A 26705-nucleotide genomic window follows, 5' to 3' on the forward strand; every position below is an offset into this window, starting at 1 on the left:
TTATTTTTGACGTTTGAATTAGATTTTATATTTTCTTATATTTATTATTATTATTATTAATATTATTTTTTCGGGTACAAATAAATTTTACTACCTAAAGCAGGAAAACACAGTCGATCCAATTGGAACCAGGCAGAGCATATAAACTCAAGAGCTAAAGCTCAAAACCACCAACCTATCACACTAATCTATGCATAAAGTACCAACATTTACATGATTACTAAGGTCCCTATGCATAACACATCTAGTGACTATGTTTTGTCTAATGTTATCTTGAATATCTTTATTAGTACCTGATCGTACCTGATCAGAAGAGTCGTCAAGGCCTGCTTGGATGCTGGGTCTTCGTGAAGTGAGAGGGGGGTGGTGTACCTGCAAGGTACTCCGATGCCAAAGTGAGTAGAGGAGCAAAGGAGAGCAAGTACAAGCTAGAGGTTAGAAAGAATTGAATACCTGACCCTCTAATGAAAGAGGGTATTTATAGCCCCCAGCGCTGGGCCATGATCACGCTAGTGGGCTGGATTCCCAGGCCCAACTAGGAGACTGCCAGGTTTCCTGGGCGGAAATATCGGAGGTGCGTGATGCCCTCTGTCCTGGTTAACCGCTCCGGAATCCAAGGGAGACGCGGTCTTGTAGGGGCCACGTGGACTCCGCAGTATTCGGAGGATTGGATATGAAGGAGTCCTGCGAGGAGCAAGGTCCTCGGCGAGGAGGGCGCTCGCGGAGAGCATGGTCCTCAGCGGAGATGTCAGCAGGGAGCACCCATGCCGAGCAAGGAGGTGACGAGCACCATTAAGCTGGATGGAGAGTGCAACCTGGTTTGGGCCTCGAAGGTCAAGTGGGCCGAAGCTGCATTGGGCCTAATCTCGGCCCAGTCTAAAACAGTACCCTTTTGCAAAAACACTGTAGCATTTCTATCTCTCCAAATTTCATAGATTGTCTCAATTGTAGCAAGTTTAAGCAATTTTCTTCCCCATCCATTCCCCTTGGTTTCATTAACGATCCAAATTCTCCCCATGCTCCAACTTGTAGTATTCCTGCAAAAACCAATCCAATTCAGAATTGCTTTCCAAATTTTTCTTGTGTTTGCACATTCAAAGAAGAGGCGGTCCACGTTTTCATTATGATCACAATATACACACTTTCCATCATATGTCACTCCAAACTTCTTAAAATTTTCTTTTGTTGCAAGTCTCCCATTTAGAGTGAGCCAAAGAGTGAAAATAGACTTGGGTCGAGCTGGGTTGCAGAAGAAGATTTTTTCCAGTGAACATACTCCTTTTCACCTCTCAGTTCTTTACACAACGCCGGCGTCTGGTATTTACCTCTAAGAATGACTTCCTCCCAATACTGAGTTTGTTAAACTTTCTCTCTAATTTTAAAAAAAAATCTCAGTATCCAAGAACAATGTTGAGGAGTTTTCCATTTCCGACATCATGATTTTTGATGTAATAAGTGTTAATTCGTTTTCCCCAAAAAGCTTGTATGCTTTGCTTTGAATGTTTTAGAGGAGCTTTCCCATAGTTGCTTGGTTCCATTCCAAAAGGGAGTTGATGTTTAGTCCTCCATCACACTTAGGGTTGCACACCTTGTCCCATGCTGCATGTGCCTTTTTAATTATCTCATCTTTACCACTCCAAAAAAAGTTTCTACCGATGGCTTCCAAATGCTTTATAACTTTTTTGGGGAGAGGGAAAACCTGCATCCAGAAGTTTGAAATAGCGAACAGAACACTCTGTATCAACTGTTGTTTTCCAGCTTAGCTTATTTGATTTGATTTTTGTTAAGAAAGATTGATTCTAAATTTTCATTTTATTTAATTAAATAAGTTAATTAACAAACCAAAATAAAAAATAAAGAAAAAATAAAAGAAAAGCAGCAATCAAGGGATGAGGGTACATACACAACCCGTGGGATAAAAGAGTGAAGCAAACAAGTATGGGCTTAAGGCCCATCAAACAAAAAAAGTAAAAAAGGAAATAAATAAAATATAACAAGCAGGGATCATAAAATATGGAGGTGTGGGCAAGAAAAAAACATAACCTGACCTAAAGAGGAGGCCCGTCAATGCTAGTCAAAGGACCCAAAAGAGTCAACGATTGACTCCAATCTTGAAAGTTTGATTAGCTGACTAGGGGAGTGTCAATATAATCAAGGGTGGAGAGATACAACTCATGGTTGATAGGATTAGGACCCCTGTATAGGTGCCCCAAGTTAATGCAACAAGTCAACCAAATGGGTGACATAGAGCAGGCCACTTGGACATCCACAAGCACATGAGATGAGTAAAAGAGAGAATCTGATGAGAGAATTCATTTTACATGTTTTTTCTCTCTTTTATCAGAATTCTTTTTATCTCTCTCGCCACTCTCTAAAATTGTCGCCCTCAAACCCAGCAACCACCACCCTTTCCGTCGTATTTTCCAACACCTTCAGCTTCTTTATTACTTGTGAGGGGGCATGATCTTTTTCAGTACCAGATCACCTTCTTGAAACTCTCGAGGATGAAACTTTTTGTCAAATGCATTATTGAGCTGTCTTTGGTATAACTGACCATGACATAGTGTTATCATGCGCTTCTCCTCTATAAGGTTGAGTTGATCGAACCTTGTCTGGACCCACCCCGATTCTTCAAGCTTGGTCTCCATAAGGATCCTTAACGAGGGAATCTCTACTTCAACAGGAAGTAATGCTTCCATGCTGAATACGAGAGTGGATGGGATTTCCCCAATTGAAGTATGAATGGATGTTCGTGCAAAGCGAAAGGAAGCATTTAATTTCATTCCTTGTAAGTCTTCACCATTTTCTGTAGGATTTTCTTGATATTTTTATATGTTTCTTCGACTGCGTCATTTATCTCTGGCCTATATGGTAATGAGTTATGGTTTTCAATTATGAAGATCTCGCATAACTCTTTCATCATTTTTTTATTCAGGCTTTACCCATTATTTGTAATGATTTTGCTGGGAATCCCATAACGACTAATTATCTCCTTTTTGATGAAGCGAGCAACCACTTGTTTTGTTATGTTTGCGTAGGAAACAACTTTGTCCCATTTGGTTAAGTAGTATATGGCGACTAGGATGAATCTATGTCCATTTGAAGTCTCGGGTTCGATAAGTCCGATCATATCTATTCCCCACATAGAGAATGACCATGGTGCCGTTAGGACGTTCAAAGGAGTTGGTGGACGTGCACCTTATCTGCATAAATCTAGTATTTGTGACTTGTTTTGGCCTAATTAAAACAATTCATTTCCATGGTCAACCAGTAATAACCTGATCTCAAGATCTTTTTAGCTATTGCATGGGTCCTAAAGGATCCTTCATGGATTTCTATGATGAGCATGTTTGCTTCGTGTCTATCCACGCATCTGAGTAGAACCATCTTATAATTCCTCTTATTTCCAGCTTTTCAATATTCGTTTATCCCCAATCGAAGCATTCGTTGGGTACTCTTACTTTTCAAGGTAACCTTTGATGTCATAGGACCATGACTTGTCATTAGATTCTTCTTCTGCTGATAGATAATGCGCAGGTTCATCTTTTTGACTCACTTTTATGACCGATGCTTCATTGTGGAAATTCACATTGTACATTGATGATAATGTAGCTAAGTCATCTGCCACCTGATTTTCCTCTATAGGAATGTGATGAAAAGTGACTTCATCAAAGTATTTTATCAACTTTATAACGTGAGCACAATATGGGATCAACTTTGAGTGACAAGTTTCCCATTCGCCTTTCATTTTTTTAAACAATTTTTGTATCTTGTATTATTATCATTTTAAATTTATATCTCTTTTCAAAATTTTCTAAATTTTTATTAAAGTATAATAATTTAAATAGATTAATTACTATGCATTATCAATATAAAAAGTTTTATAGTGCTAATTCATCATCATCATCCGTTTGCTTTATTTTATAGGTGGTTAAAATAAAAGTTAAACTTCTTTCAATATTCAAAATCTATGATTAATTGATGGTGTAAAATCATTTTACACTCTAAGTGCATTTCAATTAGATTCTAATTTAAATCTTTGTAGTTAAATTAATTATGTTATTTGTAAGAGTTAAATAAAATATTTCATGTCACAGATTTCTATCAATATAATATTTATTTTATTTTAATTAATAATTATTTTTATTTGAATTTATATGATTAATATTTATTTTACGTATCCTTTTTTCAAATGTCAAATAACTTTTTCTTTCTTTTTCCGTCTCACTTGTCATTTTTTTAAATATGATTATTTAATACAATTAAATTTATATGATGATTATTTATTTTAAAGTAACATGTAAATCTAAATATATTTAATGTTGTCGGGGTGTATTGCTAGGGAGAAAACTTACCTGTAATTTTTTAGGTGTGATTTATGCTATTTGTCAATGAAAATATGACAAATGTTCTTTAACATGATTAAGAAATGAAAATAGGAGAAAATTATGTAAGAACAAATTATACACTTGTCATATTTTCATTAGAAAATAGTACAAACCACACCTAAGGAATTGTATCTAACTATTCTCTTATGACATGGCCAAACATAGCCTCAAAACGGGGGGTCATAAAAAATTTGAAAGAGAAAAAAAGTGATTTTTAAAAGAAGTAAGAAATGATTTTTTTAGAATATCTCAATTCATCCCTTGATACTCTTAGGTACCTGGCGTGATTCTATTTATGCCCCCTGATTCCGGAGATACACATGAGCAAGCACCTTTTTTTGTGCCAAAATTTGTTTTTTTTTTCTTTTCCGGAGCTTCATCTACGGAAACATTATAAACTAGTGAACATTGGTAAAATTCAAATTAATTCAGTTTAGGGAATATTCCGTATATATATCTACGAAACGTCTTAAAAACAAAATATTTCGTAGATGTACCTACAGAACATTATGTTATATTTTAAATCAACTACATTTCACTCTAAAACTCTAATTTTTTGCGCAACAACAGAATAATACATCAAAATATAGCACATAAAAGTAGTGTAATGTAAATTCAATGGTATATATACATCGTATAAATCATCCAAATATTGTCATATACGTAATCAAAATAAAGTACATCAATGTAATAAAAATATAGACATCAAAAGAATCAACACAAATAGAAATAAGAAGTAAAACCTAAGCACACACTTTCTGTGTATCTCCACCTCAACTGGGTCACCAACAGCTTGCTGTGCCGCAAGGAGCTCGACATCATATCTCTGCATCAAGAAAGAAAACTTCACGTGTGCACCACATGTCTTCTCCACCTCCTCAAGCGCTTCCTCTGGATCAGCCCCAAGCTCCTCAATCAAAACCTCTCTCACTTCCATCGTCATCCTAGCGTGACAAAGGAGGATACCCCAGATAAGTATATGCAGGAGGCATGAAATGTCATCCAAAGTAATAGTTGTAACATCCTGATTTTTCTTATTTATTAATTTAAATAATTATTTTATTATTAATTTAATTATTTAGTTATTCGGATGTATGATAATTATTTAATTGAGTGTTAGTATGTTAATTGGGTTATTTGAATTATTAGTAGAATAATGAATTAATAATTGTTAGGCCTAATTATGAAAAATAAAAATAATAAAGGGGTGTGTATTAGTAAGCCCAATAACTAAAACACTAGAAGTAAGAAAAAACTAGGTTAGAAAATCATTTGGTGAAAGACAAAGAACATCAGGAGGTACCACAAGAGAACCAACACCATCAGCAGGTGGCACATGAGATCCAACATCGGCTAGAGGTGGCACAAGAGAAGCATAAATATCCCGACGACGGGGCGTCTATGAAGTACCCTCACCATCATCCTGACGCCTCCGGGATGAAGAAGTAGAAGTAGAAGTGGAAAGCGTGTGTCCACTATGCATTAGAGGTATTTGCGCCGTGGCCTTAACCAAAACCTCTGCTGGAACAGAGGTGTCAACTACCTGTGCGACAATCTGGCTCCGTGCACGTCGCACGGAGGCATGCTGTGCAACCCCCCCAATTATAAGTCAGTCTAACTCATTAGCCATAATGTTTGTAAGGTATTACAAATAAAGTCGAATTATATACAATTAACTTATAAAAACAAAAAAAAAACAATTATAACTCCGCAGATGCAAATATGGAAAGCTTCAGTAGATACAGCTGCGTAAGTACCAAGCATTTTAAAATTATCTAATGATTTCTACACCTAAAATTGTATTCTAACATTATTACTGAAAATACTCAAAAATAACTCATAAACTCGAAAATTTACTGATTGTATTGAGCTTTGAACAAGTTGGAGTGTGTTGATCGTGGATGTTGATATTCCTAGTCGAACTCGAGAGAAAACAATGAGTTTTGACGGAAGATTGATTTTTGAGGTTGAAAGAGTTTGAGAGAGTAGAGAAATGAAAAAAAGTGTGAGAATGAGGGAGAAGAAGAGTCCGACGCGAATTTAACATCAAATGGTTTTGAAGGTGCATAACTGGAAGTATTTCCTAGATTCACATACGGAACAACTTATATTAAATTTAAGAAAAATAAGATGTGTCTGAAGATACACTTTCTGAAACAGAGGATATTTTTGACAAAACACATAGTTGCTAAGAAGCCAAAGGGTGTGGATTAAGAGTATTTTATTTAAGCCTAACCTAGGGTTTGAATTTATTTTTGTTGTTTTTGGTCCCCGTGGTTTTAGTTGAATGAAGAGTAAAGTGAAAGTGGAGAGCATGAATGAAGTTTGAATTGAGTTGAGTTTAGCAAGATGGATAACGAGATGGTGGAATTTGATATTGCTTTGGGAGGAGGAGATTACCAAGAGGACCCTATTGAGATCGACGAGGAAGAAGATGAAGAAGACGAAGAAGAAGAAGATGAAACCAGTGGCGCTGTCTATTTTCCAGAAGCGGGAGATCTAGAACCTTCTGATGGGATGGAATTTGAGTCCGAAGAGGCTGCCAAGGCTTTCTATAATTCATACGCTCGTCGTGTTGGCTTTAGTACTCGTGTCAGCTCATCCCGTCGTTCACGTCGCGACGGAGCTATCATTCAGCGACAATTCGTTTGTGCAAAGGAAGGGTTTCGCAATTTGAACGAGAAACGCACCAAAGATAGAGAGATCAAAAGGCCACGAACGGTTACCAGAGTTGGATGCAAGGCTTCTTTTTCTGTCAAAATGCAGGATTCCGGCAAGTGGATTGTATCTGGGTTTGTCAGAGAGCATAATCACGAACTTGTTCCACCCGATCAGGTTCACTGCCTTCGCTCTCACAGGCAAATATCTGGATCTGCTAAGACCCTCATTGACACTCTTCAGGCAGCTGGTATGGGTCCTCGTAGAATTATGTCAGCACTCATCAAAGAGTATGGTGGGATTAGCAAAGTCGGTTTTACCGAGGTTGATTGTAGGAATTACATGAGGAATAATCGCCACAGAAGTTTACAAGGGGACATTCAACTTGTTCTTGATTATTTGAGACAGATGCATGCTCAAAACCCTAATTTTTTCTTTGCTGTTCAAGGTGATGTTGATGACGAGGATCATTCAATCCACAATGTTTTTTGGGCTGACCCTAAGGCAAGGTTGAATTACACTTTTTTTGGAGATACAGTCACTTTTGACACTACTTATCGCTCTAATAGGTATCGATTACCCTTTGCTCCTTTTACTGGTGTCAACCATCATGGTCAACCGGTTCTCTTTGGTTGTGCTTTTCTAATTAATGAATCCGAGGCTTCATTTGACTGGCTTTTCAAGACATGGCTTATGGCCATGTCTGGACGTCCTCCACTCTCAATAACCACTGACCATGATTCTGTTATTCAGTCCGCCATAATGCAAGTGTTCCCTAACACCCGCCACCGTTTCTGCAAGTGGCACATCTTTAAGCAGTGCCAAGAGAAGTTGTCTCACATTTTCCTCCAGTTTCCAAATTTTGAAGCTGAGTTTCACAAATGTGTTAACTTGACTGACTCAATTGATGAATTTGAGTCTTGCTGGTCCACACTTGTAGATAGATATGGTCTCAGGGACAATGAATGGCTTCAGGCAGTACATTCCGCTTGCAGGCAGTGGGTACCTGTATATTTGCGAGACACGTTCTTTGCAGAAATGTCCATCACTCAGCGAAGTGATAGCATGAACTCTTACTTCGATGGCTATGTCAATGCTTCAACCAGTTTAAATCAGTTCTTTAAGCTTTATGAGAAAGCGCTTGAAAGTCGCAATGAGAAAGAAGTAAGAGCAGATTATGACACAATGAATACTTTGCCAGTATTGAGGACCCCATCTCCGATGGAGAGGCAAGCATCCGAGCTTTACACAAGGAAGATTTTCATGAGGTTCCAAGAGGAGTTGGTCGGCACACTAACATTCATGGCATCCAAAGCTGAGGACGATGGAGAGGTCATTACATATCATGTAGCTAAATTTGGAGAAGATCATAAAGCATACATCGTTAGATTCAATGTTTTGGCAATGAAAGCGACTTGCAGTTGCCAAATGTTTGAGTTTTCAGGTCTTCTTTGCAGACATATTCTGGCAGTCTTTAGAGTTACCAATGTCCTTACTCTTCCATCTCATTATATACTGAAACGATGGACAAGAAATGCAAAGAGCAATGTCATTTTGGAAGACCATTCTTGTGATGTATTTACTTACTATTTGGAATCTCATACAGTTAGATATACCACTCTCCGACACGAGGCCTTTAAATTTGTTGATAAAGGTGCAAGCTCCCCTGAAACTTTTGATGTTGCAAAGGATGCTTTACAAGAAGCTGCAAAAAAAGTTGCACAGGTAAACCGAAATGAGGGGAGAACTCCCATCAGCAATGGGAAAGTTAGGAGTCACTTACTGAATAATGAAAGCCGTCCTAATTACACTAGTGGCTGCCAGGATGAAAGCTTGGTCGAGCATATGAATAAGGTAAGAGTTCTATTTCATGCTTGTTTTTAACCTGTTCTACAATGGCATGTTAAATGTATTTTACTCTTTCATCCACCATGTTAGTGATATAAAACAAATGTTGAATCTTCACCAAATAATCTAGGTCTTAAGATAATTGAATCTTGAAATGGTATTAGAGCCTCTCTATGATAAAGTGGTTAGCAGTTTGATACTAGACACCGTCATCACTCTCAAAGTAAAGCTGGCTAGCTATTGCTTTTCCCTCTTAACCCTTTGATCACCTTCATTTTTGTTGAGTGCTGCATATTTTCTCTATTAATTATAAGTCCTACAGATATATAATCATCATGTGCTTTTGTGTCTGTTCTACATGTCTAGGGTTTTAATACCAATATCTTCTAACTATTATGACTCAACTATCTGAATGTTTGTTCAATAGGAATAATACATCTTAAACACCCATTCAACACTTATTTTCTGCAATTTATATTCTAAAATCTATATGATAAGCTAGTTGGTCATCTTAATTATAGATATTTAGGGGAAGTTAAAGTTAAACACGAATGACATGTTTCTTTACATTAAACCATCTATTTCATCCTAAAAAGTTGATTTTGAGACATTTTTTGTTGTACAAAATAATATATTTATTTCAACTGGCTTCAAGCACATCAGTTTGGAAGAAAATTTAATCCTCTGAAGATTGGACTTATCATGAATTAGGACTTAATTTAGTCAACTATTGAACTACGGACTTGACGTGAATAGTACTTTGAAGACTAAGTTGTTTTAACTCATCTTTTAAGCACAAAAGTGGTAGAGCACTGTGATTTTTAGAGAATAAAGTAATATCTTGATTTCATTGATTGAGCAAAGTTGGCCTTTTGAAAGGTATATTCCTTATCCGTTCTCTTTAGGTCTCTCCCCAGACCAAAAACTTCACATTTTGATGTTTTAATCCTTACACTACATGTGAGTAAATTTAGTCATCATTTTTCTTTTTCCTTTAGGGATCTGTGTTTTGCGCCAATCTGATTACTGCATTCAGTTATCTGATGTTCACTCTTTTTGCCCGAATTTATGAAGAGAATTATCTTAATCATGGTTTTGAATTAATCAAGGATGCATATTGCGTTGGATCTAGTTTTCATTTGTGATGTTTTTTCCTAACGGCATAAGGAAAATATGTACATCATATATCATCTCAAGTAACATTTTAAGATTTTTGTCTTAATTAGAGGCTTCTCTGAAGACATTTTGTGTTTTAATTCTGGGTGTTAAACAATTAATGTTGATGTATTGGCCTTTAGGTGTGGTATATTATGGATTTTAGTATTATGACCGAAGTTATGTTTGCTGTATTGGTCCAACTTGCTCTCTGTAGACATAACTTTACTCTAATATGCTGTTGTCTAATAGTTATGTTTGTTGTAAATGATCCCACTTTGGGGAGAAAACACTTTGCCTGTTGTTGTTAATGATGTTTCTTTGTCTAATAAAATTTACCCGATTTTGTGTTTCAAATATATGTATTTCATACTCAAATATGCTTTTGTTTATCTTCATTGCTTGATATCTTGCAGGATGATATGGATAAGCATATCGCAAAACTTACCAATGAGCTTGAGTCTGCAAATAGGAAGTGTGAAATTTATCGGTCCAACTTGCTCTCTGTTTTAAAAGCTGTTGAGGATCACAAGTTAGAGTTGTCAGTAAAGGTGGAAAACATTAAGATAAGCATGAAAGACGGCCTCTGAGGACTGTGAAGTACATAAAAACAGATAGGATAACTAATGGAAATGATACCTGTGTTTTCATTTTTGGCAATCTAGATAATGCTCCCCTTATAACCATTGTTAGTTTTTGTAGAAATTTATAGCCATTTCAACTTTTGCCTTCTCGCTCTCCCTTATATAAATATAAAGTTGAGATGATTTGCTATGTTTAATATGTCGAATTTAACTTTTATAGTTGAAGTCTTTCATATGTAATTAGTAGTTTTTATATGTCCAGTAATTGTATAACTACTTATCATCTCTCTACTCATACAATGAAAACCAAGCTTTCCATAATCTTATGGAAACAAGGAAAGGAAAGATGCATGTAAATTCTGTTGGACTTCAAGAAATGAAGTTGTTAGGGTGCAACCAGCCAATTGGCCATAGTCAGCATAATGGGCTTAAGAAGGGGATACTTTATGGCAATTTCTTAATGTACCCATATGGGATGAACCTCACCTCTGAGAATCTCAAATTGCTCTTTGGAGATGAATCTCTAAACGAACCACAATGAATTTTAGATAAATTATTTCGGATATGCATTTCTAAAAACACCTAAAGACGTGTCAGATATGTTGTCATCATCTAATACTCCTCTGACATTATATGATGCTCCCAATCCTAAAAGATGTCATCGAGATCACAACAGACAATGGAGTCAGGAGCAGCCTAAAAGGGAGATTTGAAGATGGTCTGCACATAGCTAAATTATCACATGCATTGTTCAGGAAGATACCTGACCATAATGTTACTCCCCACATGCCGGCCACCCTGAGTATAATGAGATAGGGTCGAAGGGGACCATTTCCCTGTGATCCTCGTAAGACATCAATTTGATGTCATCGTGAACGGTCTGGTCAAGATACATCCAGAACGACAACGCAACATTATTCCCTCTTTGCAAGAGGTACATGACAATCTACGGTAACTCTTCATGATAATCCTCGTCAAAGTAGAAACCATGAATGTGGTGGAAGTGAGAAATGATTCATCCCTGAAAAATGAATAAGAGCTAAGTAAAAACAAAATATTAAAACCAAATTAAAATGAATAGTTGAAATGAAAAGTACCGACAACAGTGTGCAAGAGCCCATCAACTGTCTTGTCCTCCAGTTATAAGCTTCATTCAACTTTTGGTATAGGTATGTCAAACATTCGACCCCTAAGTTCCACTCGCTAACTGAATTCAAATCAAAGAAGTATTGGAGATATGCAACATCCACGTAGGTTGCAGTTTTGTCCATAAAAACGGACGTGCCAACCAAGAACATGAAGTAACACCGCAAAGCACAAGTACGGTGGTACGGAACAAAAAAATCACTGCCCTCACTCGCGGATGCTTTTGCCGCATTCATATGCTCTTCATATAGTGCCCCCAGGAAGGAGAACTTGGCCAAAGAGCTCCATTAGTTAAGACACACTGGTCAAAAGCTTGTTTTAGTTGACCTCCCAGATAGTCGACCATCCGTTCAATCGCATCGTTACGATCGGTCCGAAATGGTTAAGTAACCTCCCTCTAATAGGAAGGTGTATCAGACATGCGACGTCATCAAGTGTGGTCGTCATCTTCCCAACAGGATAGTGGAAAGATGAGGTTTTCTAGTGCCATCTCTCACAAAATGCCCTCTGCATGTCGTGGCTGATAGTCCCATAACCAAAACAACATAGTCCGACAAGTCTAGAGCCAATGATGGCATCCTTGAACCAAACCTCTCAGGGTTAAACAAGATCAAATATTTTCCGCGCCTGGTTCTCGGACTTTAGGGTTGGCTTTTCTTGTAAAAATAAAAATTAATATCAATGTTAGTCGTTAAAAAGAAAAATTAAAATCAATGTTAGTTGTAAATATCAATGTGTAAACAAAAATAACTCTCCTGCCCAAACATGCGGAGCGGCATGGGTGTCGTAATATATCAAAAGGGAGATGTCATAGGGCCCTTCTGGATACTCATGGATACTCCTGGACAAGCGTCTCGGTAGCATGCCTCATTGTTGCACATGTCCGTGCAACCTGCATATCAGGAGCAGCCTGCGTACCAGGAGCAGTCTGTGCTTGAACGTGTTCCTCCTTGGATTCCTACTCATTATCCCCGTGCTCCCGAGATGATGACGCATCAGCCAAGCATCTCCTCGAGACCCTTATAGATTGCTACGTTATTTCACACCGTGGAATGCTGTTTGACTTGACCTGTCAAGTCTCAATCTAGGGTTCTCATCCATAATCCTGAAAAATAACATTAACTAAAAAACACTCAGTAGGCAATGAAACAATGATTTTTTTTTAAAAAAAGTAACTGAAGCAACATTTTAGATTGGCATATCCAAAAATTGCTCAAAGGGGATTTCAGAAATGCACATCCGAACACCCCTGCGAACATCCATTGTTATACATGTGCGTGTTCTTGCCCTAAATTCCCTACAAAACTTTAACTAATGACCCAAACAACCACATTTTTCAAAATTAACTTATATCAAATTATTTTTAATGATAATGGGGAGGATTTACCTTGCCACCCTCCAAGTTGAACTTGAGAACCCCCCCCCCCCCCCCAAACTCAATGAAAACACCATAATATCCTTGATAAAATTTTCTACCATTTTCAAAATTCACTCTCACAAAGTGGAAGTTTCAAAATCTCTAGTGCGATACCGACACTTTTGAGGAGCTACCAAAATATTTGCAAAAGAGTGAGTAATTTACCGGAAATGTTGGAATTGTCGGAAGTTACTTCTGGAAATTCCATAAGTTCTTAATAAATATTATGAAAAATCCGAAATTTTTTTGCCAGAAGTTTTGAAGTTTCCAGTTTTTTGTTTGTCCAATAGTACCAGAATTTTCAAAATTGTCGGCAGTTCAAAAAAATTTGAAAAATTCCAAAAATTTTAGAATTTCCAATACTGGCTTTAATACTTGGAAATCGGCCTTCGTTCACTGATTTTTGTCATTTTATCATTTTGTAGTGAGGACCAAAGAGAAGGACAAGACTATTGCCTGTAAAATCACCAATAAAGCGACAATCTGAGTTAGGGTTGATGCGGCAGAGTCTTACCAACTACGAACTAAACGAGTAGCGCTAACTGGTTCTCACCGAAAATAGTTTGCTGAGCAGTTCCAGGCCCAGTTCTGCTCACCTCGACGCTACACATGTAAAGTTGATGTTGAGGTTTTTGCTGATAAGGTTCCGATTGCTGAGGAGGTTACTGTTGCCGATGTTGCTGATGAGGAGGTTCTTGTGTCGGTCGTTGATGGGGACGTTCCTATTACTGAAGAGGTTCTTGTGCTGGTTACAGATGCGAAGGTTGATGATGAGGTGACTCCCATACCTCTTATTACCGATGAAAATGATCCCCCAGATACAAACATTACGATCTGTGCTTCTGCAAAGGCAACTATTCACAATGGTGGAGCATTTCCGGGAGGACCCAGTGACTAATCAGTGCTTACGGAGTATGCTGACCATGTCGCATACATATTATGGCAGGGAGAGGTATATATGTTTTATGTTTAACTCCAACATAATATTATTGTTCGGTGATGTCAAGTTGGCGAGAGATGTGGTGACATCCGGAAGCCGAAACTCAATAAGAGGTTTGTCTTCGTTGAAGTACATTTCTGCCTTAATAAAAAATTGAGGAAGAGGCATTTTGAGATGTTTTTCTCAACAAAAGAAAACGCATATTTATACAACTTTGGATTCATTCTGGACCACACAAAATTTTCAGTGCAATTACGATCGTACAAAACTGTCGGTAAAATCCCGGTCGTTAAATTTTTTGAGTAAATGAACTATCAAAAATTTCACAATTGAGCTAAATTTGCGATATAAAATGACACTTTTTGAATATTTTGAAAATAATTGGCACTTACCAGAAATTTCAATTGAAAATATAGGGATTACATAGCTCAACTTTTGTTGTAGGTGCCTTGTATGGGTTGGATCCTTAGGGATCACCTTGCTTTGTATTGTTTTTTGAATTAATCCAATATTTTATTGATTCAAAAAAATTTGATTGCATACCAAAATTTTTATATTGCCTATGAGAAATTTCGTTCGAACATTTTGTTCCATTTTTGACTCGGGACATTTTTGGCATTATCAAAATTTGGGGGGGTGGGGGTGCTAGGTTCAACTTAGGGGGTGGCAAGTTAAATCTTTGTAAATGGGCAATGGCTACCAAAACATTTACTAAGGGCAAGTTTAAAAGATGGAGATCGAAGTAGAGGGGTACAAAATTGCACTTGAGGCACATTTGTTTGATTTGAAAAACATGGATGTGGGGCTAGGGATTGAATGGTTGAAGATATTGGGAGACATAATCATGAATTGGACTAGTCAAACAGTGAGTTTTGGAGTGGTAAGAGGTGGATCACTTTACATGGTTTGGAAGGTAAAGAGGGTCACATGTAGCTTTGCACAATATTTTGAGAAGGCAACAACATCCAAAATTAGGTAAAATAGGTGATTTAGGGCGGATGAAGAGCATGAAACTAGGGGTGTAGGGAGTTACAAACCTCATAGAGTCACAACAAGGGAGTTGGATTATCCCATTATGATGGAGTTTTTAAATAAGTCAGTGGCTTACCTTCGGAAAGGACACATTCTCACACGATTACCTTGCTGGATGGACACGATACATTCATTGTGAGGCCCTATCGGTTCCCACACCATTAGAAAAATGAAATTAGAAGACAAGGGAAATTTCTCATTGCACCTTTGTACAATGAGGGTCACCTCTAAAATCCCAAAATACCCTTAGGTGAATTAAGAGATACATCTCCGAACGCCCCAAATATCATTTTTTGCCTAAATATAGTTCGAAATGCATCTTCGAATTAACCCTAGGGAAGATATCTTCACATGATCTTGGTCCCACATGCCAACCATCCAGAGTATAAGAAAATGTGGTTGAATGGAATTCTTTTGCGATGAGTACAATATGGCATCCTGACGACATCATTTAGCGGATGCAGCCTGCAAGCCATGGCGAATGCTGGTGTACCCGGAAGCACAAAGATCTGGAAGCCTAGAGTTTTTGGGTGCATTTTGGAACCACTCTTGCTCGGGCTGATAAAGATTGTGAATCTTTCTTGCATGGTTCATAAATTTCAAACATTCATGTTCCTGTTGAAAATAAAATATAACAGTCTCAATTGAGTTGAATTTGATTACAAAATAAAAAATAGAACTGTTCAAAAATATATTTTTACGTCCCAGACATGCGGAGCCGCATGTTCTCCAAAGTATATCAATAAAGAAGTGTTTGTGGACCCTCATGGAAAAGGATTTGCAAGTGGGACAGCCTCAACAACTGGGACCTGCAGTGCAACTAGGGCATCCTCATTATGGTGTGCACGACTCGAGGATCCCGACCCCCGTGATAATCGACTCCTAGAGCTCGGAGCCTCCCTATCGTGAGGCAAACAGGGGATGACTCTAACCTACTCATGCTGACGAGCCCTCTCGCGACGAGCAAACGCGGTTAGGGTGGGTCACCCGAGACTCAACCTTTCGTTGTTTACTGCCATAACCCTTAAAAAACATAACAAACGAGATTAGTATATGAGAAAGGAAGAGTTCGGAGATGTATATAAGAAAACCTGAAACAGAACACTTCGGAGATACATCTCTGTAAAAAAGTTTTGTTCACCTTCAATGGCAGAATTTTTTTTGCAACTGCCCTAGCCATCCAAGTATCATCCAAACTCATCCAAATCATATAAACATAATACACACATCTATTTCAAATGGTAATGATATCTAATGCATGACAACAAACCTATTTGAACTAATACATTGATCAAAAATCAAAATAAGTTAAATGAGAAACTTACTGAAAAATGTGTTGATGAGAATGCGAAGTGATCTGATGTTGAATACACTAGTTAGATGAAGTTGGAAATGACAAGATACAAATAAATGTTGCATCAAAACTTGACCTAGAACGGGAACTAAAAATGGATAGAGTGAGGTAGAGAGAAGAGATAGTTTTGAGTTTCTGAAAAATGAAGAAGGAGAAAATGGAGAGTCTGACGCGAGCTTATAATATGTTTACCTAATTCGGAGATGCATCTCCGAAATAGTTTTTTGAATTTAAAAAAAAGGTTTATTCGGAGATGTACAAAGTCCTTTCAAGATACATCTCCAAATTAACTTGTGATTAAAATGAAGATTTGGTGCGCTCAAAGATGTATCTTCAAAAACTAGGGACATTTTAGACATTTCACACATGACCTAGGAAAATGTATAAATGTGCAATGGGAAATTACCAAAGACAAGAGAAAGAGATGTTGGAAGCTGGAATTATCAAAAAATTGCTAGTGTGTATTCCAGCCTTGTAATTTTAGTGAAGAAGGACAATTCATGGAGGATGTGCATATAGACGAACAAGGCTACAATACCTGACAAGTTTCCCATCCTGATTATAGAGGAATTACTTGACTAACTATAATAACACTAAATTATTGTTACTAAGAACAAATTTGGTAGATCACTGTGATTTTTAGAGAATAAATTGCATCTTGATTTCAATGATTGAGCAAAATACCAATCATCTCCCAAAATCATGACCTTATTTCATAACCCTTACTTCACAAATTTCTAAAAAGATCAATCACCATTCCAAATCATGACCTTTTACAAAGTTAATTGAAAAACTGTTGAACTAAAGAAAAGGGTGGAAAGTCTATTTGAGAAAATACAACTTCATGAAGGAAATTTACAAACAAAAAAAAAATTATATTAAAATTTTCAATTTCATAGACTGTAAATCAATGTAAGAAAGAGTCTTCTTCCTCCTAACAATGTGGAATATCAGCTGAGGGACTGTCTTGTGGCCAAAACACTGCATTTAACAACAAAAAGCAATTAGGTAGAGGCATGCCATACAAACAAAAAATTAAGTAAAATTGACAAATCCCTTTATAACTCTAAAAAACATGAAATTAAGAGAGACCCTCCACTCATTCCCACATAAACTTGCTTTGATTTCTTGAATAGCTTCTACAACTATTTCTGCTCTTTTCTTTTCCACCCACCCCAACCAAGATTTTCCTTTCAGAACCACCCATTTCCTTTCAAAATCATCAAATCAGCCACGTGTATTATATCTTCTTGACCGCTATAAAGCTAATCCTTTCAAAATAAGAAATAAATGCGAACTTAAATAAATATGTTTGGCGAAAGATGTATTTCCTAAGATTACTAAACAAATTTTATCAATATATGCAGCATATTATCCACACAATGAAAAAGATGTAACAAGACCTGTATGTTAGATTGATACTGTCGGGGTCTAGCAGGCCAACTGGATAAGCTTTTTCATTGATGTTCCTTACAACTGGAATTTGATTGACTCCATGTTCTTTCATAATCATTTGAGCGTGATGAAGTTTCATATCTGGAGTAGCTGTACATGGTGTACTACATATTCCTCCATTTAAAACACATAATTCAGAAACTAAAATCTCCTGTCAGAGGAAGAATCAAATAGTCAGATTTGTAAAGCCACACAGCTATATATTGTTTTAGAAGTATATATTGATATAGTAAATGCCCCCACTACGCTATACCACGAGCCATGCTCACTCATTTGAAATGAATCGAGCAATCACAGTGGCCAAATTATCATTATAGAGACCATATTAGGTAGCCGTTTTCCCCTTGAAATTTACTTATACAATGCTACCTAATAACTATGCATGAAATCCTTCAATATGATGCAACAAAAAAAAAATATTAGCTTCGAGAAGTAAATCCACCAGGTCCACTTAAATCTGTCTCTGTGCTTTACAGGTTACATTAAATGTATAGGGATTTCACATTTTTATATGTATTATATACGTTTGGGTAATTGTAACGAGTGCTGGTTTCCAACCAATGTTGCAGCATCGTGAGAACTTAGCTCCCCAATTATTCTATGTATCATCAAAATTGTTTATCAACTGCATTTGATGGTATAAATTTAGCTTACAGTTGTAAATAATCTAAATTGTCACAAAGGTTGCAAAACTATAATAATTTCACATCAAGTTGAGATTAAACTTTCTTGTACCTTGGAATTTTCGCTTCCAGCTTTTGCAGATTTTCCGTACTCTTGAATGTCTCTAAGTGTCAATAAACCAATCAAAGTATTATCTGTATCAACAATTACTGCACAAGACTGTTTCTCAGCAAGCATGAGATCTATTACTTTAGTAAGCGGTGTGCACATGGAAACCGTCACATATCTTGTTTTCATGGCTTCCGAAACTAATATTCTCGTTACATAATTCACTGACTCATCATTTTTATCCTCTATCCTACTTGAACTTTCCACTTGAGATGAATTACTCAAATATGACACGCCTTCAGCAAAGGTATCCCCGGTAGACGACTTAATTGAACTACGAGAAGATATTTCTGGAAGCGAGGAATAATTTGAGTTTTGTATCTTCAATTTTTTTCTATCCCTTTCATCACCTCTCTTTGTCTGTACAGATGAAATCCATGATGACAAGCCTACTGCTCCAAGTAGGGGTAGAACAATCCGATAGTCCTGTGTCAGTTCAAACAGAAGCAGAACTGCAGTAAGTGGCACTTGGCAAACTCCTGCAAGAGTCGCAGCCATTCCAACCTGCAAAAGGAACTTCGATATGATCATCCGTGCCACGCCAGCTTCTTTTCCTGAACATTTGCAAAAGACAGATGAAATAAAATACTGGAGCTTTCAGTCTCTAACCCTTTCTACGTCTTTTTCAAGTTGAAATCTGGTCTTACAAGACTTATACGACCCAACAAATCAAAAGGTAGGCATTCCAGTATTGACAACCATATACTGTAACCTTAAATTTGTTTTGTACTCTAAACTAGAGTGGGGAGCTACTTGGACCAAACAAAATCTAGTCCCACATGATATGATTAAATTCTCTTCCTTTTTTTCCTGGTTAATGTTTAAATATAAAATTTCCTAAGATATCTTGATATTATTTTATATTATCTTGAATGCATTTCCTATTTTGGATTGTCTTATAGGATTAGCTTCCCATTTTAGGATATCGTAGATTAACTTCTATATTTCCTAACTATACGTATGATCTGTTTCCCTAAGGAGTCTTGTGCTAGTGCTTCATCTTTTGTATCATCAAACAATAAATCATGATACCATAAAATTTTACAATATTTTGTCTCTTCTCCATCTAAACTACAATGATTTCAACATGGTACACCCTCTATTCTCTTTTATAAGCAAATTTGACTTTTTACATTCATTCAATAAATGATGTATTTAGACTATATATAGACTAGATACATCATTTATTCAATGAATCTAAAAAGTTAAATTTTGCTTATAATAAAGAATGGAGGGAGTATTAGAGTAGTACTATTCAGTGATTTGTCCCTACACTATTATGTTGCCATGTTTCCAAAAGTTTGGGACTGCTAACATAATTTTATTTAGAATCCTTTTGTCATAGAAGTTGTGTTGGAAAGATGAAATTGATCTCCCATCCGAAAGAGAAGAAAAATATGATCATTCCAATCCAAACACAAAATACCTAAAAATTATAGTAAGAATAGTACATACCAGGCCATAAGCTTGTGGTGACGCCACTTCCAAAACAGAGAGGTCAATCACAGAATTAGACTGAGCAACAGCCAAGGCAATTAATTTCCCGTAAGCCATCCCAGTTGCACCGCCAATAAAGAGAGACGGGGCATAATAGCCTCCCACTAATCCAGAAGCCCGACACAGAGAAGTAGCAACTATTTTAACAGCTACTAGCTGAAGCAATAGGTCTGTGGAGAGACCTTTGACAAATGGGCGAGATTCTAACAAAATGTCAACATTCTCAAAACCCCAGTAGAGTATCTCGGGATATAACAATGCTATGAAGCCAACCGATAATCCTCCCAATATAGGGAAGGAAGCTTTTGGCATGCCAGTGGCCTTGTGAAGATTGTCAAATATAGTAAACATATAGGATGTGGACCAAGACAGGGTCAATGATACCAAACCACATAAAATACCCAGCAATAAATACAGTGGGAGCTCTGAAATGAAGTTGAACAATCATATCAACTATTATTTACTTGAAATTCAGAATCATATATCAACAACTAGTTTTTATTTCACAGATAGTAATACTAGTATAGTATACAATGGCAGAGGGGAATTAGATATTATAAATAAAGAAGATGTAAAAGAGTTAGTTAGTTACCAGCAGGAGAACGGAAGTCGTAATCTGGAACTTGAAAGGCAGGTTGAGAGCCAAGGCCAATCTGAGAAATGACAGAAGCTATGACAGCACTGAGAATAACAGTGGAAGTAGAATTGGTAAGTGATAAAGATGAATTAGAATCAGAGGGCCACAGGACAGACTCAACAGCGAAGAAACAACCAGCAACAGCAGCATTGAAACCAGCAGCGAGGCCGGCAGCAGATCCAGCAGCAAGAAGAGGGAGAATTCTGGCGGAAGTGAAGAAAGGAGTTGAAGCAATCCATTTGGCAATGGAGCTGCCAATGTCAACGCTGGGACCCTCGGGACCTAAGGAATTACCGGTACCTAAAGTAACAGAAGCTGCAATAGCTTTTAAGAAAGGTTGGGAATTGAAATTGGAATTAGAAAGGAGGTTGAGGAGAGAGACGATAAGTCCTCCAAAAGCTGGAACAAGTATAACCCTTTTCCATGTTTCTTGAATAGGCGCTTCTCTTAACCATGAGGCTCCTCTATCGGGAATCCCATCCCACGACAAATCACGAATTTCATGAACCTAAAATGATATCATCATCATCATCATCATCATCATCATCATCAACATCATAAGCTAAGGCAAGGCAATAATAGGAATGAATGAGTAAATGAACTTACAACATTGTTGAAGAGGACTACTGCGACGCCGGTTAAGAGACCAACCAAGCATGAAGATATGATTCCCGAATTTCGAATCCATTCAACTTGTTCGGAAGAAGAAGAAGGTTGTTCCTCTTGCTTTTGGGGTAGAGAAAACCTAGGCCTTGTTCGGGCATTTGAAATTATCAAGTTTGAGCAAGAATGAGGGAATAATGAAGCCGAACGTGTGAGTTGCGTCGTAAGTGTTATTGGTTGAAGCAAAGAGCGATGATGATGATGATGTTGCAAAAGCAAAACGGGTTGAACTCCAAGCGCACATCCTAAACCAACCATTTCTCACAATATTCCATATTCCCCCGCCATTTCACTATAACAACTCCTTATTTATTATTTCACTTTTATTTTCCTTCATTCATTACACGCTCTCCATATTTTTAAATCCACGCTTTAATATTTTAAATCATTAAATTTTTTATTTTTTTATAAATTAATGTATCTACGCACAACTGCAGAGACTAATCTCTCGAGTAGTGTTAGAACATATAGACAGTCAAACTCTCCTTCGAGAGATTTAACAGGATTGAGATCAAACCCAAGACCTCTAGTTAATCTTTTCTCCACATATATTTGTAAAAAGTATTAACTTTATTGGTGTGGAACCTAAGTTATATTTGACTGGTCAATAGATTTTGTCTTCGTTTTTGTCTATTTATATTTTAGTCTCTTCGATTCAACTTTACTCATTCACAAGCGAGTTAATGGTCATTAACCCGTTTGTCTTTTAGTTTGAGTGTGATTTTTATAGTCATTAACCATATTGTTTTTTGTTTGAGCATGGTCGTTATGGCCAACAACGATCTTGTTTTCTTGTCGATGATCAACGAGTATGATCAATATAACTTAAGATTTACTTGAGCTCGCCTAAGCGCGAGACTTGGAAAAGTGAATGATTTAAGTAAGAAATCACAGTAGTACAATATTGAACCAGACATGTAATTAGAAGGAGTCGTCTCAGCCATCCAATATCGAGTTGACCTCGTGGTAAGAAGAGAACACACATTCTTTTGTAGTAGTGAACTCACGAGATCGTGATTGAGGTTGGTCACAGCTCGTGCGCCCTCCTTTGAGTATTCTTCGAGGTAATGGTATGCCATTATAGATATAGCAATGCAAAGTACCTCAAACACAAGACATGTAGGGGTAAAGTGTTTTGAGTATTCAAATCTTGACATGACATATTAATCGGGGTTATATGACTCTTGGTGCTTATTTGTTGTTGCATTGAGATTTTGTTGAGAGGCTCATTTGCATAGTCAATCAATCAATGTCTATTGGCATCCCTATTTATTAGCGTGCTGCTAGGAGCAAATTTTGTTTTTGCTACAAATTTTGTTTTTGCTAGTTATTTTTCTTTTGGGTAATAATACTTCTTAGGGAGTTACCCGTAGGGGCAAGGATATCATGTAGGATTCCAACAATAATAACTCATTTGAAGTCACCCTTAGGCGCAAGGATATCTAGTAGGATTCCTGAAATAATTCTCCTTAAAAAGATCACCATAGTAGTAAGGATATCATGTAGGGTTCCAACAATAATACCCCATAGGTTTTCGTCTGTAGGGCATGATGATGTTTTTGAATCCTTAATTTTGATTATTGATGTGTTAATTTGATATTTTTCATTCTTTTTTGTGAATCTATTGAAAAATTCAGATTCATAATTTTGATGGCAAGCCAATGGATGATTGTCAATGTCTTTACATTGAGGATTGACGTGGTGGTATATTTTCAAACATTTACCTTCTTGATTTTCCAGTATGTGATAATCAATTTTCCCTACCATTTTGTTATTCAACGTAATCCTAAATTAAAAAATACAACAAAAACATCACAGATTATTGCATTCAAACATAATGATCTCAACATTTAATTTTTATTTATACATTCTGGATGCTTAAGGAACTATCCCCATACCTTGACATAAAGCATCTCATCCATATAAGTCTCATGCTTGAGGGATTGAGTACCTTCTAGATACTTAAAGATGTTTCACTGGACTTCTACTTACATGCTCATGCTTGAAGGATTGTGTACCTTCTAAATAGTTTATTAGGCCAGGTTTAGGACTCGGACCTGGAGCAGCCTGCTCGACTAGTCGAATAAGCCAAGATAGCATAAACGGGATGGACATATCAATGAGTCGGGTTATGTTATAGATATCCAACTATGGCATGGATCAATATTCTGTCTATATGCGAATGAAAAGAGAATTTATGACTAATTGTGGATATCTGATACGAAAATATGACCAATCAAATCCTGATTCACAATCATCATTAAGATGTGATGATTGGTAAAAATCAATCACATTAAATAACCTTAATTTAGTCTTCCTAATGAGTCAAAATCATTATATAAGGTGAATAGCACCACAGGGAAAACTCACTCAGAATTTCACTCAGATAATTGACTACGATCGAGTTGGTAGAATTATCAATTAGTGTATTCTAGGTATTTGTTAAAGTTAGACTTAATTGTTTAATAAGTAAAGCACATGATGTGGAACATGAAATTTTTTATGCAATTTTTTTATTTTAAATAATGATTGCCAGAGGGTCATAAACCCAGGCCCAAAACCATACAAAAAGAAATGGTTTAATCTCTTTGATTATAATCGATGCTTCTATGATGAAGAAATCATGTGACATTAAGGCATTAGAGTTTTGCGTCCAACCAATTAATTTGAACAATAAAAATGGAGTTGAACTCATAAACTCTTGGAGACAAAATCATGTGGCTTCATTGTCATTCAAAATTGAAAAAAATAATAGCATTGTTTTATTTGTGGAAGAAAAGAAATTATCATTTTTATGCTCGTACACTATATTTGGACTCATCTAAACCAAAAACTGTAAATATAAATATTATACTTGTTCTAGTCCATGCCAATGGGTCAATAAGGAGGAAGCTAAATCATCAGTCTAAAATCATACCACAAAGGCGTTAAGGGCATGATCTGAAGTCTCGTACTCGATCCATGCTAGGGACTGTTGTCTATCGTTAGATATCCTCTTACGATCCCAACACATTTCACACCAGAAACAAGGGATGTCTATAAGCGTTCCTGATATAGAAAGCATCATACACAAACTTGTGGTATGTTCAAAACCATAACGCAAATCATTTTTCATTCTTTAACCGGCTTGAATGTTGGAGTGTTAAACTTGCAAGTCTTCACCACTTATTTTCTCTGTTGCATCATATATATGCTCCACCTCACCAAGATTTCACCTCACCATTCCATCAAAATTTGGTTCCATGAACTGAATAGTGATACCGTCTTTAAGAATCGACTTCTAATTTCTGCAAATTTCCACAATCTGATCTCTTCTAATCCAAAATCACAAATCACCTCAAAGATTAAACTCGATAGAAGAAGATAATTTTTTATCCAGATTCTTTCTAATCCAAAATCACAAATTTATCATTGACTACTTTATTCCTTGATTATAATTGTAATGACTCTAAGTTTGGATTAATCAATCGTTGTTATACATCAATTTTGAGCTATACCTATAATTGTATTATGATCAATGATGAATTGCTTGTCAAAGCAACTTCTTTTATCTTGGCTATGTTCAATGTTGATCGAATCATTCATGATAGATAGACAATTAAAATTATAATCCTTGAATCCATACTCCATATTTTCTTATTACATTTGCTTTCGATTATTAAACTCTGATTATGAGGAAGAAAAGTTTTTGAAAATGATTTAAGGAAATTAATCTATTAACCCTCCCCCCACCTTTTCTAGACCGCTTAATCCTCATATTCTCGTTCAATAATGATGTCATCATTAAGAAGTCATAGGGGTGTCACCCAAGGGAACACTCTAGAGTTGGGGCACATGCATGGACCTGTTCTAACGAAGAATCAAATTCATTTACTTGGCAAGATGGGCCGTAAGATCACATAAAGAACTAGAAACCCTAGAAGGATCTCTATATGAAGGGGCTACAAAAATTACACCAGGTACACTGAACCCTAAACCCTAAACCCAATATTTCTTGTGTTATACTCAATCAATGACTTGAGTGTCTAAATGTCTTTTGTAGGTACACCCAATGAGGTCATTCCTTCACATCAACACTAGTAAGGCATCAGTTAAACAAATCTTCAAAGCCTATTATTCAACAAAACGAACACTGAAATATTTTGGTCATGACAAATCAGATGAAAAAATCAATCCTCTTTAAAAACAACACCCATAAGCCACAACATTGTTATACATCAATAATTCTTGGTAAAAGATTCACTTCCTCTAATTTTACGAAGTCAAAAATGTCAAATGCAAATTATATAAATACATGTTAATTGTGAGGTTATAATTCCTCTCATTAACTACTTTACTTGAAGCTCTATACGAATTATCTATCACATAGTAAAATCTTTAACCCTTAGTCATACAAATGGAGAAATCTCATTCAAGTCCACGCATATCGGGACTAAAAATTATGAAGTAGACGGATCATGAACCGAAAATACATTAAATCTTTTTTTTTTGACAAACCTGTAGTTAATATTATTTAAAATTTGAAAACAATAAGTAAATCTTCAAATTATAATTTTCGCTGATCTTCCTTTTTCCTTTCTTCTTTTACCATTATTGAAATAACAAATTACTTTTTATTGCATTTATATGTCAAGAAGAGTGGTACTAGACCACAAAGTTCTCCATCACTTTCCAACTGTGATTTAGTTCTTCATATCATTGGTAATAAGTTGCATATATGTGGGCACCTAAAGTCACTTTGAACTCATATATTTTTATCTTGACTCATGACATGTTTATTGAGTATACAGAATATAAAAAACAATACTATACTCATCCGATCAATTTATTACCCTACCCAAGGCTCTATTTGAGATATCTTGATTTTGTATTATTATGAAAAATAAATAAACACCCCAATAAAGTTTGGAGTCCATCCTTTCTTTTCTATTTTTTTTGGGGGGGGGGGGGGGGGGGGGGGGGGGGGTTAGATTCTAATAAAAAAAAGACTAATTATAGTTGCCATACGATAATCACAATAATTGAGTTGGATATGGCGAAAATGTAATACACATACCCCTCGCCCTAAACCTTTTTTTATAACATACCCCTCGCCACAAAATATAACACACTAGGATATTGTTTATAGCTATAGTATTG

The 26705-nt window shown here is 36.4% G+C and overlaps 2 protein-coding genes across 2 annotated transcripts; one reads left to right on the top strand and one right to left on the bottom strand.

Annotated features, from left to right (window-relative positions):
• Nucleotides 1-6606: 6606 nt before the first annotated feature.
• On the top strand, nt 6607-10852 carry LOC131626219 (protein FAR1-RELATED SEQUENCE 5). Its single transcript, XM_058897050.1, has 2 exons — nt 6607-8900; nt 10466-10852. The coding sequence occupies exons 1-2, from the start codon at nt 6738-6740 to the stop codon at nt 10637-10639; spliced, it is 2337 nt and encodes a 778-aa protein (XP_058753033.1). The 5' UTR covers nt 6607-6737; the 3' UTR covers nt 10640-10852.
• A 6104-nt stretch (nt 10853-16956) lies between these two features.
• On the bottom strand, nt 16957-21867 carry LOC131626220 (chloride channel protein CLC-e). Its single transcript, XM_058897051.1, has 6 exons — nt 21510-21867; nt 20859-21411; nt 20225-20691; nt 18713-19273; nt 17926-18128; nt 16957-17503 (listed from the first exon to the last, which is right to left on the bottom strand). The coding sequence occupies exons 1-6, from the start codon at nt 21822-21824 to the stop codon at nt 17473-17475; spliced, it is 2130 nt and encodes a 709-aa protein (XP_058753034.1). The 5' UTR covers nt 21825-21867; the 3' UTR covers nt 16957-17472.
• Between the last annotated feature and the right edge of the window lie 4838 nt (nt 21868-26705).

The sequence above is a fragment of the Vicia villosa genome, unplaced genomic scaffold (assembly GCF_029867415.1).
Source record: "Vicia villosa cultivar HV-30 ecotype Madison, WI unplaced genomic scaffold, Vvil1.0 ctg.000274F_1_1, whole genome shotgun sequence".
Lineage (NCBI taxonomy): Eukaryota > Viridiplantae > Streptophyta > Magnoliopsida > Fabales > Fabaceae > Vicia > Vicia villosa.

What these genes read in the sequence shown, in the direction of transcription:
- LOC131626219 (XM_058897050.1), top strand. Translation starts at nt 6,738, where the DNA reads ATGGATAACGAGATGGTGGAATTTGATATTGCTTTGGGAGGAGGAGAT. An exon ending in TGGTCGAGCATATGAATAAG is followed by an intron (nt 8,901 to 10,465) that starts GTAAGAGTTCTA and finishes GATATCTTGCAG; the next exon opens with GATGATATGGATAAGCATAT.
- LOC131626220 (XM_058897051.1), bottom strand. Translation starts at nt 21,824, where the DNA reads ATGGTTGGTTTAGGATGTGCGCTTGGAGTTCAACCCGTTTTGCTTTTG. An exon ending in TAGTCCTCTTCAACAATGTT is followed by an intron (nt 21,412 to 21,509) that starts GTAAGTTCATTT and finishes ATATCATTTTAG; the next exon opens with GTTCATGAAATTCGTGATTT. An exon ending in AGTATCAATCTAACATACAG is followed by an intron (nt 17,504 to 17,925) that starts GTCTTGTTACAT and finishes TGTTAAATGCAG; the next exon opens with TGTTTTGGCCACAAGACAGT.